Below are 12,579 nucleotides of genomic sequence, written 5' to 3' on the forward strand. Positions count from 1 at the left end.
AACTTTATGACAGTTGGTAATTAAACATTTACAGTACTGTGCCAATATTTAATATACAATGTAGAAGGAGCAAACTGAACAGAAGGTAAATCTGGCAGAGTTTAACATGGAGTGATGCTGAGGGAATGTGCRTGTGTGACCAGAACTGCAACACCACAGAGCAAAAGGCACTGCAATAAACTGTGCTTTTCCAGCTGTGTTAGAYTTCTTCCTCTCTTCCCTGGAACAGAAATGAGAAAAAATATTTTTATCCTTTAAATGACTTGGTGAAACCAGATGAGACTTTGGGAGTCAAGATCGCTGTGTGCTTTTGCAAGACAATAAAGCCGTATAGAATGAGTCCCAGGGAATTTCTTCAGGTTTTATGACTGTCCTGTTTTCTTTTTGTCCTCCATCTCACTGAGTATATTGTAAAAACCYTCTATGTTTTATTTAGGACTTCCCTGTTTTCATTTCTGCTGGAACACAAGAGTATGTTTGTGTATTTTCTTTTCCCTGTAATACCACTTCTACATTTAAGGATGACAACTGTTTAAATCTCTCTTGCTCCCATTGARTAGAACAGAAATGTTCCCATTTTTTCATAAGGATTGCAACTTGACAAATTGTCTGTGCCATCACAAACAAGATTCATCTGACTAAATGTCAGTGCACAATGTGCATGTCCACATCTGAGCTGTGTGCACTGATGTTGTACTCCTTGGAGGCAGAGCTACTGGGGGAGYCATCTGCTAAAACAATCAAGACAGGGAAAGTGCACCACATCCTAAAAGCATTATTTTTTCTTTTTTTATCCCTATTTTTATCCCTATTGAGCCTGGATCCAGCTAATTCATTTTTCTTATGTCTAAAACAGGAGAGACAAGTCTCAAACAAACGTTTTTCAGATGTGTTCCCAGGCTCTGTGACTTTTCATATTGTATGTGTTCTGTCCCCACAAATCACATTCTATTAAAAATAACCTCCCTTTGTCTTCTACTGCACCATTATCAGAGCTTTCCAAGGTAAGATAGATCTTTGGAGCTATGTTGGTTGAAAGGAAAGATGAGATGAGAGTGTAAGTGTTCCAGAGAGATGGTGGAAGCCCCATCCCTGGAAGCATTCAGGGATATATTGGATGGGGCTCTGAGCATCCTGATCTAGTTGAGGGTGTCCCTGCTCACTGCAGGGGTGTTGGACTGGATGACCTTTAAAAGTCCCTTCCAACCCAAACCATTCTATGATTYYCTGATTCAACATTGGGTCTCCATGGTACAGCTGAGGGCGTTCACTGGTCTGTGTAATAAGTTGACATAGATAATTATATGCAGCATAAGGTGCAGCTTGCAGTCAGGGGAAGTGCCATGGACTATGGATGAAGGGGATTGGAGCCATGATTTCATTTGTTTTTGCAAGCAGTACAGTTGTTTGAGAAATGATTTTGTGGCAACAAGYGTGAAATTAAAGTGTCTGAGCGAGCTTGCATTCATGCACAATACCCTGTGCAAATATATTTAAGAAGATGCAATCTATTGAATAACCAGGCTCCTCTCAAAAACAGCTCAGTAAAGCACTGGCAAAGACAYCCAGCAACAGCCTGATCAATATTTGCAAATATTTGGTAGAATCCAGCTGCTAATTAAATCCTATCTGCAGTAAGCTACTCCAATTTTTAATGCAGTCACTGGTGAGCTCCTTGCACTATGCAGACATTTCATTCTATAAACTTGTCATTCTATAAACCCAGAATCCTGAGGGCTGTGTGTGCTCCAGCAGGCAGTGCAGCCAGGCAGGAGGGGCTCTGCTGACCTGACATCCACGTGAGCCACGTTTGGGGAAGCTCCATCTCAGATTTTGTCTCACCTGTGCCTGTGGTCTACCGGTCCCAGGCTGGGCAGATGGCTTTAAGTGCTCTCTTGGAACACATATCTGATTTTGTGTCCCCCAAAAAGCATCTGATTTGGGTGCTACAGTTTGTACCAAAGGGCACCGGGGCTGGAAGGTTGAGGCATTARCTTCAAAAATGCCTTCCCAGCCTCAGTTAAAATGCTAGCACARTGGCATCCCATGTGGTTGATGCACAAAATCACCAGAGTAATTCCTCTTGCTCAAAATAACTGTAATCACAGAAGAGAAATCAAATCTACAATTGCTTTTTTTCTTGTTTTTCCAGYTGGAAGATTTTAGATGGAAAATCTTAGTAAATTACTTGTTCTCCTTGTCTCTAGTCTATATCATCTGATACATCATCAATCTTGCAAATATTCACTTGTTATATTTACCTAATAACATTAATTTCTGTAAGATTACATAAATAAATAAAATATATTCTTTCAGTTYCAGATCAAGGTCCAAGATCACAATGCATTTTGATTGGAACAGAACAATTGATGTTTGCAGAAACTGTCTGAAATATTATTCACTTTGGTCCTTCCCAAGGGAAATAAATAKTTTTTTTAAAAAATAATTATAAGAAAGGATGGATATGAAATTGTTTATTCTGGGCAATGAAATCTGCCCTCTTATGACCAGAAAATTCTGCTCTTTTGCTTGATTCTGTGATTATTTCAGTCTATGACCAAATTAAACAAGTAGACCAACACCATGCCYATGACAGATGTAAAATCTTTACCTTTATACATTTTTTAACTGATGTCATCAATAGGAACACCATATCATTTCATGGAGTGATAAAAATCTGTATTTGTGAAAAAAWTGTGACCAAAATTACATACAACATGAAACAAAATTTAAAAATTCAATTACAGARAACTTTTTGTAAAAGATAGAATGGAAACAATGCAGTAAAAATAGATTATTTCAAATAAAATGTTTTTCACTTTCAAAAATCTAACTTACTTGCTTTAAAAGGTTGAAATGAAATTTGCTTACAGGTGGTATCCCTTMAAAATAAAAGCACAATAATAGACAGAACAAACATGCATTTATTATCAAAATGTGGATGCACAAGCTGTAAAATACCATAAATGTCTGGAATTTTGGGTGCTGTTTAAAATAAAAGGATTTCATGTCAGCAATATTTTGACTGAAGTATGTTTCTTTCTATTCAAGGTAGTTCCATCCAGAATAGATCCATGAAAACAGAGACACATGTAACTTCTTCACAGTTTATAACACGAAACTATGGATCTGAGCAAATTCTTAWTTTTTCAGCTGTCCTTACTGAGCTGCTTTTCAACTCTGGCTCAGTCTATTGTTAAAATAAAAAGGTCTTTCTTTGCCATGGTTATCATACATAACAAATGTGTCTGATCCTGCATCCACTAAAGTCACAAGCAAAACTTTGACTTGGCCAAGGTCACACCTTTTACTACAAAGCAGAACACATGATGTTAAAGAACAATGTGAATACACTGCAACTTTTTCAAWGAGTTTCAGGTATTTAAATGAAATYATTCARTGTTTGGCCYATTTGACACTCATGTATTTACATCATGTACATCTGTTATAAACTCAACAGCAGGTGCTTAGAAACAGCTGTGTCCAGCAGTTTCACAAAATTCCAAACTGGACTGTTTTAATTAATGGAGACAGTGAGGRTAATGTAAAGCCTTCAAGATAAAGCTGGCCCCAGTGTAACCTTGWCTCTTGCAAATATCCAGGAACGTGGCAATCTTTGAGAGGCTGCCTAATGAATTGTTTCAAGTTTTCTTCCAGGATTTTGAAAACAGAAGTCACACTTACTTAAAAAAAACTGTATTTTGTTGCTGATGGTCACTTTCCCAGTGGCAGAGCCAAGAGCAGAGCAGAGCTGTGTGTGGAAAATCTCAGCCGGTGTGCCGTGTGGGTTTGTCCTTGGCTGGGGATCCTGTTTTTGGGTCAGGTGCCCCAGGATCCAAGGGGTGCAGAAGAAGGGGTGCACAGAGGGGACCTTTCCTCCCCCTGKCGCTGTGGGAGCATGGGAGGCACTCATTAACTGCTGCAGCCTCTGGTGCAGCCGTGTCCCAGCAAATTGTTGTTCCTCCCATCCTGGAGCTTCTCRTGGCTCTGAAGGGACGCTCTGCTGTCAATGCTGGCAGTCTGTCCACTTGGGTCCTGCTGTCTTCTTAAYCTGCCAGAGGTTAGAAACATGGACAGAGCTGTCATGTGCAGGTATTATGGGAAGGGCAGCTGCTGCCTGCCCTGTKGACAGCCACACACACYKGGGTGTRAAACAGATTCCTGCACCTTGTCACCTGTATTAACTGCTTGAGCKTTGTAGATGCCATTTCTCTAAACATTTGCGATTGCTTTCTCCTAAATATGTGCAATTAGGTCCTGGACAAATCCTCCTCCCCTTAAAGCCTACCATAAACAGCCAGCAGAGGAGAGTGTTTTCTCTGGCTTTGGCACCTCTGCTCAGACTGTAACTTGGTAAAACCTCCAGGTAGCTTGAGGCTGAGGAAAGCTGTTGGCTGGGCACACAACAGCTGCTCTGCTCTTTTGTTCTACAAATTTATCAGTAACCTTCACCAATAAAAGGGAGAAAACCATGAGATGAAAGTATATTCAGTATTCCTCTTGTTATTACTTCATACCTTTTCAAAGCCTCATAAGTGGTTTCAAGAAACAACTCAAGACAATCCCATATTGTTTAAAGACTGCAAAGTCTTCTTTTGACATAATTTTCTAGAGAGCAGCAGCAGTCCTAGAAGMACCTGCAGTCCCCACCCAACTGTGTTATCATAGAGATCTTTAGCATTTCTGCTCAAAAGTCATGGCAATCTCTGTGATTCTACTGTGATTCATTTCATATTCAGTGTTTTCCTCCAAACACAGACAGTGTAAGTTCTTTCAGGACAGATGTAAAGATTCATGGGGAAACTATATGGTAGGGACTTTTTTATTTTTTGAAAGATGAACAGCTACAGTTTTGAAGGAATTTTTCTCTGACTGTTTCTTTTTTCAAAATGGGAAATAGTATTCCTGAAAAGGCAMCAAGACTTGACACCAGAGGAGTTTGCACCAGAGACACTATGGAAGAGCTCTTTGGTAGAGTAATTATAAAAGGTATGTATATATATATATATACACTCAAAAAACCCCCAACTTTGCAAGTAATATAGAATACCTAGAAAATAATCATTAATGGAAAAGCATGTAAAAATCCAATTTAAAGGGTCAATTTCTAAATCTAAAATACTTCCAGGTGACAAAAAGAATATGGAGTCACCATACTAAACACTTAGAGAAGAATGTGAAAGGACGTGCAAATACTGTAATAATTAAACATAGGAATAGAGAAGGCTGTTAAAGCACAGAGTATGAGAACATTGTCCAAAAACTKAAGTTTAGAAGGGCAGACACATTAAATAAGAAACTGTAAGACAGACTGAAAAATAATAAATTAAAAGAACAAATTGCTAAATGCATTTACCCTAATGGTGATTTTTCAAGCACACCAGAAATTCAATATTTACCATTGAGTCTACAGATCAATGTGTGACTGAGTTATTAGAGGATAGCACAGAAAATATGAAACCCCAGCTGAAAATCCATTGAATTATCTTCATCAATGTCTATGACAAATGAGCTTAGGAAGAATCCTTTCCTGAATGATAAATTTGTCCATTGGCTCCAGTTAAACCATCAGAGAAACAGCTTTAAAATCAGTTGCTTAAATTAATGTTAGCAAAGCATGAAGACAATAGTTTATCCAAGGACTCTAAGAAAATTGAAATATATAATTTTACACAGCTGAATGGAGAATGTAACTTACTCTTCAAATGGTCTTGGCAACAATGAAGACAGCAAATGTGATGACTTTGGTTTAAGTTGGTTTCAGGTGCTCTTTCGTTTGCTTATTGGTTTGGTTATTTTTCAACAAAATCTTCAAAATATCCAAGAGACTACAAATATCTCAGGATCAGAGYTGCTGGGACAAGACTAATGTATTTGTAGGCATTGGAAGAAAAGACTACAGTGTTTGGAAACTCCTGTTGCAAAGTGTGGGTGGCAAACCTTGCAAACTGCTGAACAGAGGAGTCAGACAAATTTTGTCTCTATAGAGGTCTGAGGAATCCTTGCATTGGTCTAAGACACACAATTAAATTGTATATTTCCTTTGTAAAATGCTGAAAAAGAAGGCATTTACTGCACTGCTCAATTTAAAAAGAAAATAAGAATTCTCTCAATAACAACATGAAGCAAGAAAATCCTTTTTTTTTTTTTTTGAGAACCACTTGAACTGGCACAAAGGCAGCATGCATGTAAGGAGGGCAGTGGAAAAAAGAGAGAAATAAACCCCATGCTGAGTTCAAAAGATACCTCTGGCCACSCACAATCTGTTCACTCGCTACAGAGGTGGTTAATATTGATGATTTAATTCCATTATTTTCTTTTATCCTGTTTCTAGTCCCCAGGTATACTATTGAAACATAATTAGAATTTGGGGATTTGGAAGTGCTAAAGAACTACGTTGTTTTAGTAGTGCTTCACTATATTCCTTTTTCAGACATTTTCTGTGTCTGTATCTAGTTCACTATCCCTATTCCAAACTGTTAAAGTAAACAATGGGTTATTAACCTAATGATGAAGTAAAAAAATAATTGCTGTTTAACTATTTAATAATTTATCAATCACTGTATTCACTTATTAAAATTACATTAAGGATTTCACTCTAGGGGTTTAGGTATTGTGGGCATACAAARCCAATTTACCAGGGTACTCTTGGGGCTGGGGAATTGGACTAAGAATCGGGAGAGGCTGATTCTGTTTCCATCTCTGTCACCCTTTGGACAAATTGCAGCACTTTTCTGAGTCTCAGCTTCTCTGATCAGATGTCAAGGCARCTGCTGTCAAGAATGATGGAAGCTGAGAACTTTGTGTCTCTAAGTGCTGGTCTGTGTCTCACAGACCTGAATGAAACAGGGAATTACAGCCTGGTGTCTGTGATGATCAGAAAACAAGGTGGCATGTATAATCAAGCAAAATGTAATTATACTGCATGAAGAATTATGAATGTGTGCATCATTGGATAYATAAAAATACAAAAGCAAAGAGAAGAGACTGGCTAAAAGCTAGCATGGAAAATAAAATATTGAACTGAAAAAGACTGCTACAACTATGRCAGACTGGAATGAAAATCACAAACATCTAATTAAAACCAGAAGCAAACTTGGGACCACCAGGGAATTGCTTAGAGCTCAGCTTTGTTCACTAGATGAAGAAGAATACTGAAGTTTGTCTTTAGGCTGCTTAGTAGGGTAAGTTCAATGACAAAAGGATGAAAAGTTGCAGATTCAACATAACTGTCAAAAATTGCAGGCTTGCTAAGAAAAAGACCTCCTCCCAAACCACTGCAATTTCAGAAAAAAATAAAATAAGACAATTGGTTTGTGTTTTCTCTAGCTCAAAACTGCAGACTCAGGTCAAGACACAGAGAAATGTGTGTGCACAGTCTCTTCAGTTAAAATATTGGAGTTACAGAAGTGAAATTTCTCTCTTTTTGGTGCACTCTTGATTCCTCGGCATCAAACCCAAAGCCCTTTTCTGACAGATGTTCTCARCTTTTAARAARTRTGAGTACCTTGACACGTTTCCTGTAAKCATGGCAAAATAAATGCAGTCTGGGCCATTCTGTTCAAAAATGGCACTAGTGCAATAAATCATTTCTAGGAAGCTGCTCTCCATTGAATGACTTATCTTGCCTTAAAGCTGATGCAGCTACAGGCTGTGATAACTTGATAAAGGTGCAGGGAGAATGAATGGCTTGATGGAAACTGTGGTGGATCTGAAGCAGGTACCTGGTCCTGTGCTGAGTACTATTGGCCAAGAATAAAAAATAAAATGGCCAGCTGTAGATGAAAAGGTGAATGAGTGATTCTAGTGGATATTCTCATGGAATAAAAAAAAAAAAAAAAAACCTGCAGGGAAAAGAGGATGAAAATCAGTTTGAACAGTGTCTGTTACATTTATTCCATGGTAGTTCTGTACAAATACTTAAGTAGTCTCAGAGGCAATTATGCTAGGAACTAAGAGTGGTTCTGCTGAACCAACAAAGWTATCCTTCCTTTCACTGTTAATCCATRCAATATTGATGGTGTGTGACACTGAGCATTACACAAACTCCTCTCCAGCAGCGAGGAAGAGAGAGACTGTACCAGCAAGTACAGGAAAACATCAAGAACAGTAACTCCACCTCCAGTGAAATATTAGGCTTTGTCAGTATTTCTGACTGTGAGCCATGAATTGGTTTTTAAAATTCTTATTTTCTCAATATTCAGCTATTACAGTAGAGTTCCTGCAGCACTGATTTCTGATGCTGGATCTTGAATCTGATACAGGTTGGTGGAAGGGAATTCAGGAGAGAGGGATAAATTCTAGGTCCAAAACCCCTAGAGCAGTATACAGCAAAGGCATCAGGCTTTGCAAAGTGTAGTTTCTGTGTTTGAGAGCCGTGTGGAGGCTGTCACACTGCCTGTCACTCTTGTCTGTCTGCTTGGTGCATGTTCACACCTTTGTGCAGCTGATGCACTCCTCAGCCCATCCTGCCAGGCTGTCAGGGTAAAACTGATGTCTCAGAGGTGTATTTCAAACAATGCTGTTTCAAACAGAGTTGTTTCAAACCGTGGCCTGCTCTCAGCAGCCATCAAGAGAACAAAAGAGACCTTCTACTGACAAAAGACACCTCAAACCAGGAAAAGCTTCCCCACACTTATCACATCCTAAAGGGAACACATTTTATTCTGAAAAAGCTACAAGTGAGCTTGCAAATCAAGTGTGWTGGGTGTGGAGGAACCAAAACAACCTGAGTGGGCAGTGGATTTGCTTTGCCATTTCTAGATTTAGATTTTTACCATGGTCTCTTGATATTTCAGACGCTTTGCTGAAGAAAATAGATGCCTTTGCTTTTGGTTTGGAGAAGAGAAGAGCATAGTAAGAGAAACCTTAGAAACTGCAGKTTTATTGTAGGAAAAAAGTCTATTAATGAAAACTTTTGCATCCCTTGGGATAAGTCCTGASGGGCAGATAAATCTGTGGAATATTTATCCCAGTTATTCTTCACAAGGGAGGGGGTCTGAGATTAGAACAAATGAGGCATGCCTATGCTGGCTTTTTGAAATTCATGAATCCTGGTGGACAGTTTGCTCAATAGTCAGAAACCCATCTCAGTTGTATGATTTAGCAGCTRCACGTAAGTGATGCTGATGGCTTGTGCAGATGGCCTTGCTATAAGGCTAATTCAGAGCACTTCTGAATCACAGAGAAAATGACTGAGCTGTCACAAGGAATGATTGTGCTCAGGAAGGAAATATTTCATATGCATGTCTCTGAGCATGAAAGTGTTTTCTCTACTGGACCACAGGTACAGAGTCACAAGGGAGATTTAGAAAAAGAAAAAACAGTAAATGCCCTAATGTGTAATATATATTACAGTATAAAATGTATGATATAATATGTGTTACCATATGAAAATAATCCTGTATTTTTAAAATGAGTTGGCAAATAACACAGCACTAGAAAGTTTACATTGTCAATAGAAAAATCTAGCAATGAGATTTTGTGAAGGACTTAAGACAGAAAGTGACAGAGATAGGTACTATTTTATACCCTGGACATAGAAAATAGGAATGCGAAAGTTAAGCCATATAACTAAAATTGCCAGATATAATGTTGAAAAACTTCTGGCCAAATAATTTTTATGGGGTGGAATAATGCTGTAGAGGGACTCCATAAATTAATATGACCTTGACTCCTTGTGTCCCAGGGATCCTGTCAGAGCTGGGGACTCCCAGCATGTCCAGCCAGGATGGGAATGAGTTGCAGATAGCCAAGGATGAAGTGAGATATCTTGGCACTCAGGGCAGGCATGGTGTCAGTTTGGTACCCACTGCTATTGCCCATTGTCTGTTTCTCATCTTAATTTTTATTCAGTGTGATAATGATGCACATTTGTATGCAAACACAATCATAAAATGCCTRGATGAATAAATCACAAGTGGTCAACACATTTTTTTCCTCAGGGTGGTGACACCACCACTGCCTGTCCCAGAACACAACCAACGTGTTTGGGTGATAACTAAGCACTGTTTTACCAAATGGCTCAGAATTTGCTTCCTAAGGAAATGGAGTTAGTTAGCAGCTGGTTAATTAGCAGTTGGTTCCACAGCTTGGTTCCACATAAAAGAGAAATGAAATGTTTATCCCAAAGAGTTTGTAAAATTTGTGGCAGTCTGGAATTCACAAACTAGATCCCCATCCACCTCCTTTACTTSCAGTCAAAAGGTGTAAAAAGGAAAACTTAATGGGACTTTGGAGCCTGACTGTGGCAATAAGATTTGCTTGTTGTGGCTTACATCCCTTTGTTGCTCACATTTTTCAGTGGTTTTATGCAGAGAAACACGTTCTAGAAAGAAGTATTTGGACTGTGAGGATTCAAAAGGACTCACACTGAGTGTGATAAAATGTATAACCAGAAAGCTGCTGGGTAACTTGAACTTTACACGTTGGTACAATCTTCATGAAAAGGGATATGCTTTGGTTTACATCTCTGTCCCAAATAATAAATGTTCAGTTGTAAGTAGGTGGTTGACAGGTGGAAATTAGCAATGCTGGTCATACCAGCTCATTTTCTGCATCAGCTCACCCAGCAGCCCCAAAAAGACTCTTTTCCTTTGGCTTGGCACTGAAGAAAAATGTTCAGAGCACCCCCAATCTCTCACTCTTCAGCCAGATAAGTTTCACTGCCCCAAAGTCATGTAAAACCCAATAATTTACAAAACMCCTGCCTAAGCTTTATAGCAGCTCATGCACTTCAACAAAGTGGACAAAATACAAAAAAAAGGGCAAGTTTTTGGCAGCAAAATGAGGTCCTCTAGTGCCCACGAGTCTTTTCAAAAATAATGAGCTGTATGCATGTGCATCTCATACTCCACTTTGAAAACTTCACCCATTATTTTTCTGCCAACATTTTCGCATCAACTGCAGGCAGTGATTGTGGAAATAGTGATAACAGGGCATGATTTCTGGGACAATAAGCAGCTTGGCTTGTCATCTGGTTTCCTCTGTTGGGAATAAGAGTGGACTTTGGTACACAGTCCCTTAATAATTTTCTCCCTACATGTTTATAAATTTATAAAAGATTTCTTTTATAAATTGGTCCTTGCTGTGTTTTCTTTTTGTAAAAAATGGAAGAAGCTGGCAGTATTTTACGACTGTAAATGAGTGTCACTATTTCTCTTATACCTCCTTTATTCTGGTTACTGGTTCTCTTCTGACAGGTTTTCATTTGACCACATTTTTAGTGATGAGGTGAAGTAAAGAAAGAAGAAGTTTGCAAAAGATCCTGATCAAGCTATTTTTTAACTGAATAAGCATATTGGGAAGAGTATTTTTACTTTTCAAMACAAAATAGTCAGAAAATTTATGATGAAGGACTGGAAATATCTTGACCGGCTTTCTTTTTTTAGAAGTTAACAATAATAAGCCTATGAGGTGTTCAGAAGTTCAGATGATTTGCTCAATTTATTGTTCCATAAAGAAGAAAATAGTAATTGTGCTCAGTGTAAATCTTAAGGAACAGAGTCAAGTCTGCCCAAATTCTATGAAATTCCCCAATTTGAAAAGATATGCTCTTATTTCATAGCAATGTATAGAAGAAATAGTTGTTAAACCTGTTTAAATTACCTGTTAACCTGAACATCTGACAAATTATTCCTCCACTTCCTATTCCCCAGGAGTTCCTGGAAGGGCTCTCATGACAGGCAGCAAATAGAGCACTGTGTGGGATGTAATTCCTGTATTTTAGGGTTGGGCTCTATTTGTCCCAAAGCAGGGATCAATGCCTGGGAGCTGTGAGTGGCACAGACTGCCTCACGTCCTTGTGGCTCATCTCTGAGCTGCAAACCAGAGCTGCTGAATTTCAGCTCCTGTTGGGCATCCTTGGGTCTGTGCTGACCCCCAGACAGGAAGGGAATTCCTTCAGAGAGGGATTTGGGCCTGGGAAGAACCATGCCAGGCACCACGCAGACAATTGCCATGTGTATTGTCTCTGAAAAATAGGCAGAAAACAGAAATTAAAGGTGGAAAATGCAGGGTGAGGAAAAAAAAAAGGAGTAGTAATGGAGGAAGGAGAGTTAAAAACCTCATAAATGAGGAAGGATTTTAAAGAATGCCAACTTTGGGATCTAATTAATTAAACTAAGTAATGATATAGGTAATTAAATATATCTCAAAAACCATCTTTATATAGATAATGTCTTTTTTGTTGGTTTTTTTTTTTTTTAAATTAAAATTTCCTCTTTACACCTAGCAGAGGAACAGAAAGCATGGGAGAGTTAATAGTGGGCTTTTTTTTTTTTTTCTTTAGCCTCTGCACGGAGTGATCTCAGAAGTCCCTTCAGGAAAACAGAAATCACTGAAAAGTGTATAAATTTTCTGAGTAAACAAGGAAGGCACAGTCTTGCTCTGTGCCAGAGGAAGCTYGGGGCAGCCCAGGGCAGACTTCAGGAGCTGCTGGAGCAGAGACAATTCTCATCCCTCAGCAGCACCAGAGCTGAGTCACACGACTCCAAACGAGTCTGTAAACTCAGATGATTTCCCTTGATCGGGAGTTTGTGCAGAGAACCGATGTGAGCAGAGCAGCTTTAAACAAAGCAG

At 38.8% G+C, this 12,579-nt stretch overlaps 1 protein-coding gene across 1 annotated transcript in view; it reads right to left on the reverse strand.

The window, feature by feature from the left end:
* Nucleotides 1-1,874: 1,874 nt before the first annotated feature.
* STK32B (serine/threonine kinase 32B) overlaps nucleotides 1,875-12,579 on the reverse strand; it is a 157,334-nt gene continuing 146,629 nt past the window's right edge. The window contains exon 12 of the mRNA XM_057373493.1: nucleotides 1,875-4,051. Coding sequence (XP_057229476.1) covers nucleotides 3,913-4,051 — 139 coding nt within the window. The 3' untranslated portion in view covers nucleotides 1,875-3,912. The remainder of the gene's footprint in view (nucleotides 4,052-12,579) is intronic.

The sequence above is a fragment of the Malurus melanocephalus genome, unplaced genomic scaffold, assembly GCF_030028575.1.
Source record: "Malurus melanocephalus ecotype Western Australia unplaced genomic scaffold, MMel_1.1 scaffold_199, whole genome shotgun sequence".
NCBI classification, from domain to species: domain Eukaryota; kingdom Metazoa; phylum Chordata; class Aves; order Passeriformes; family Maluridae; genus Malurus; species Malurus melanocephalus.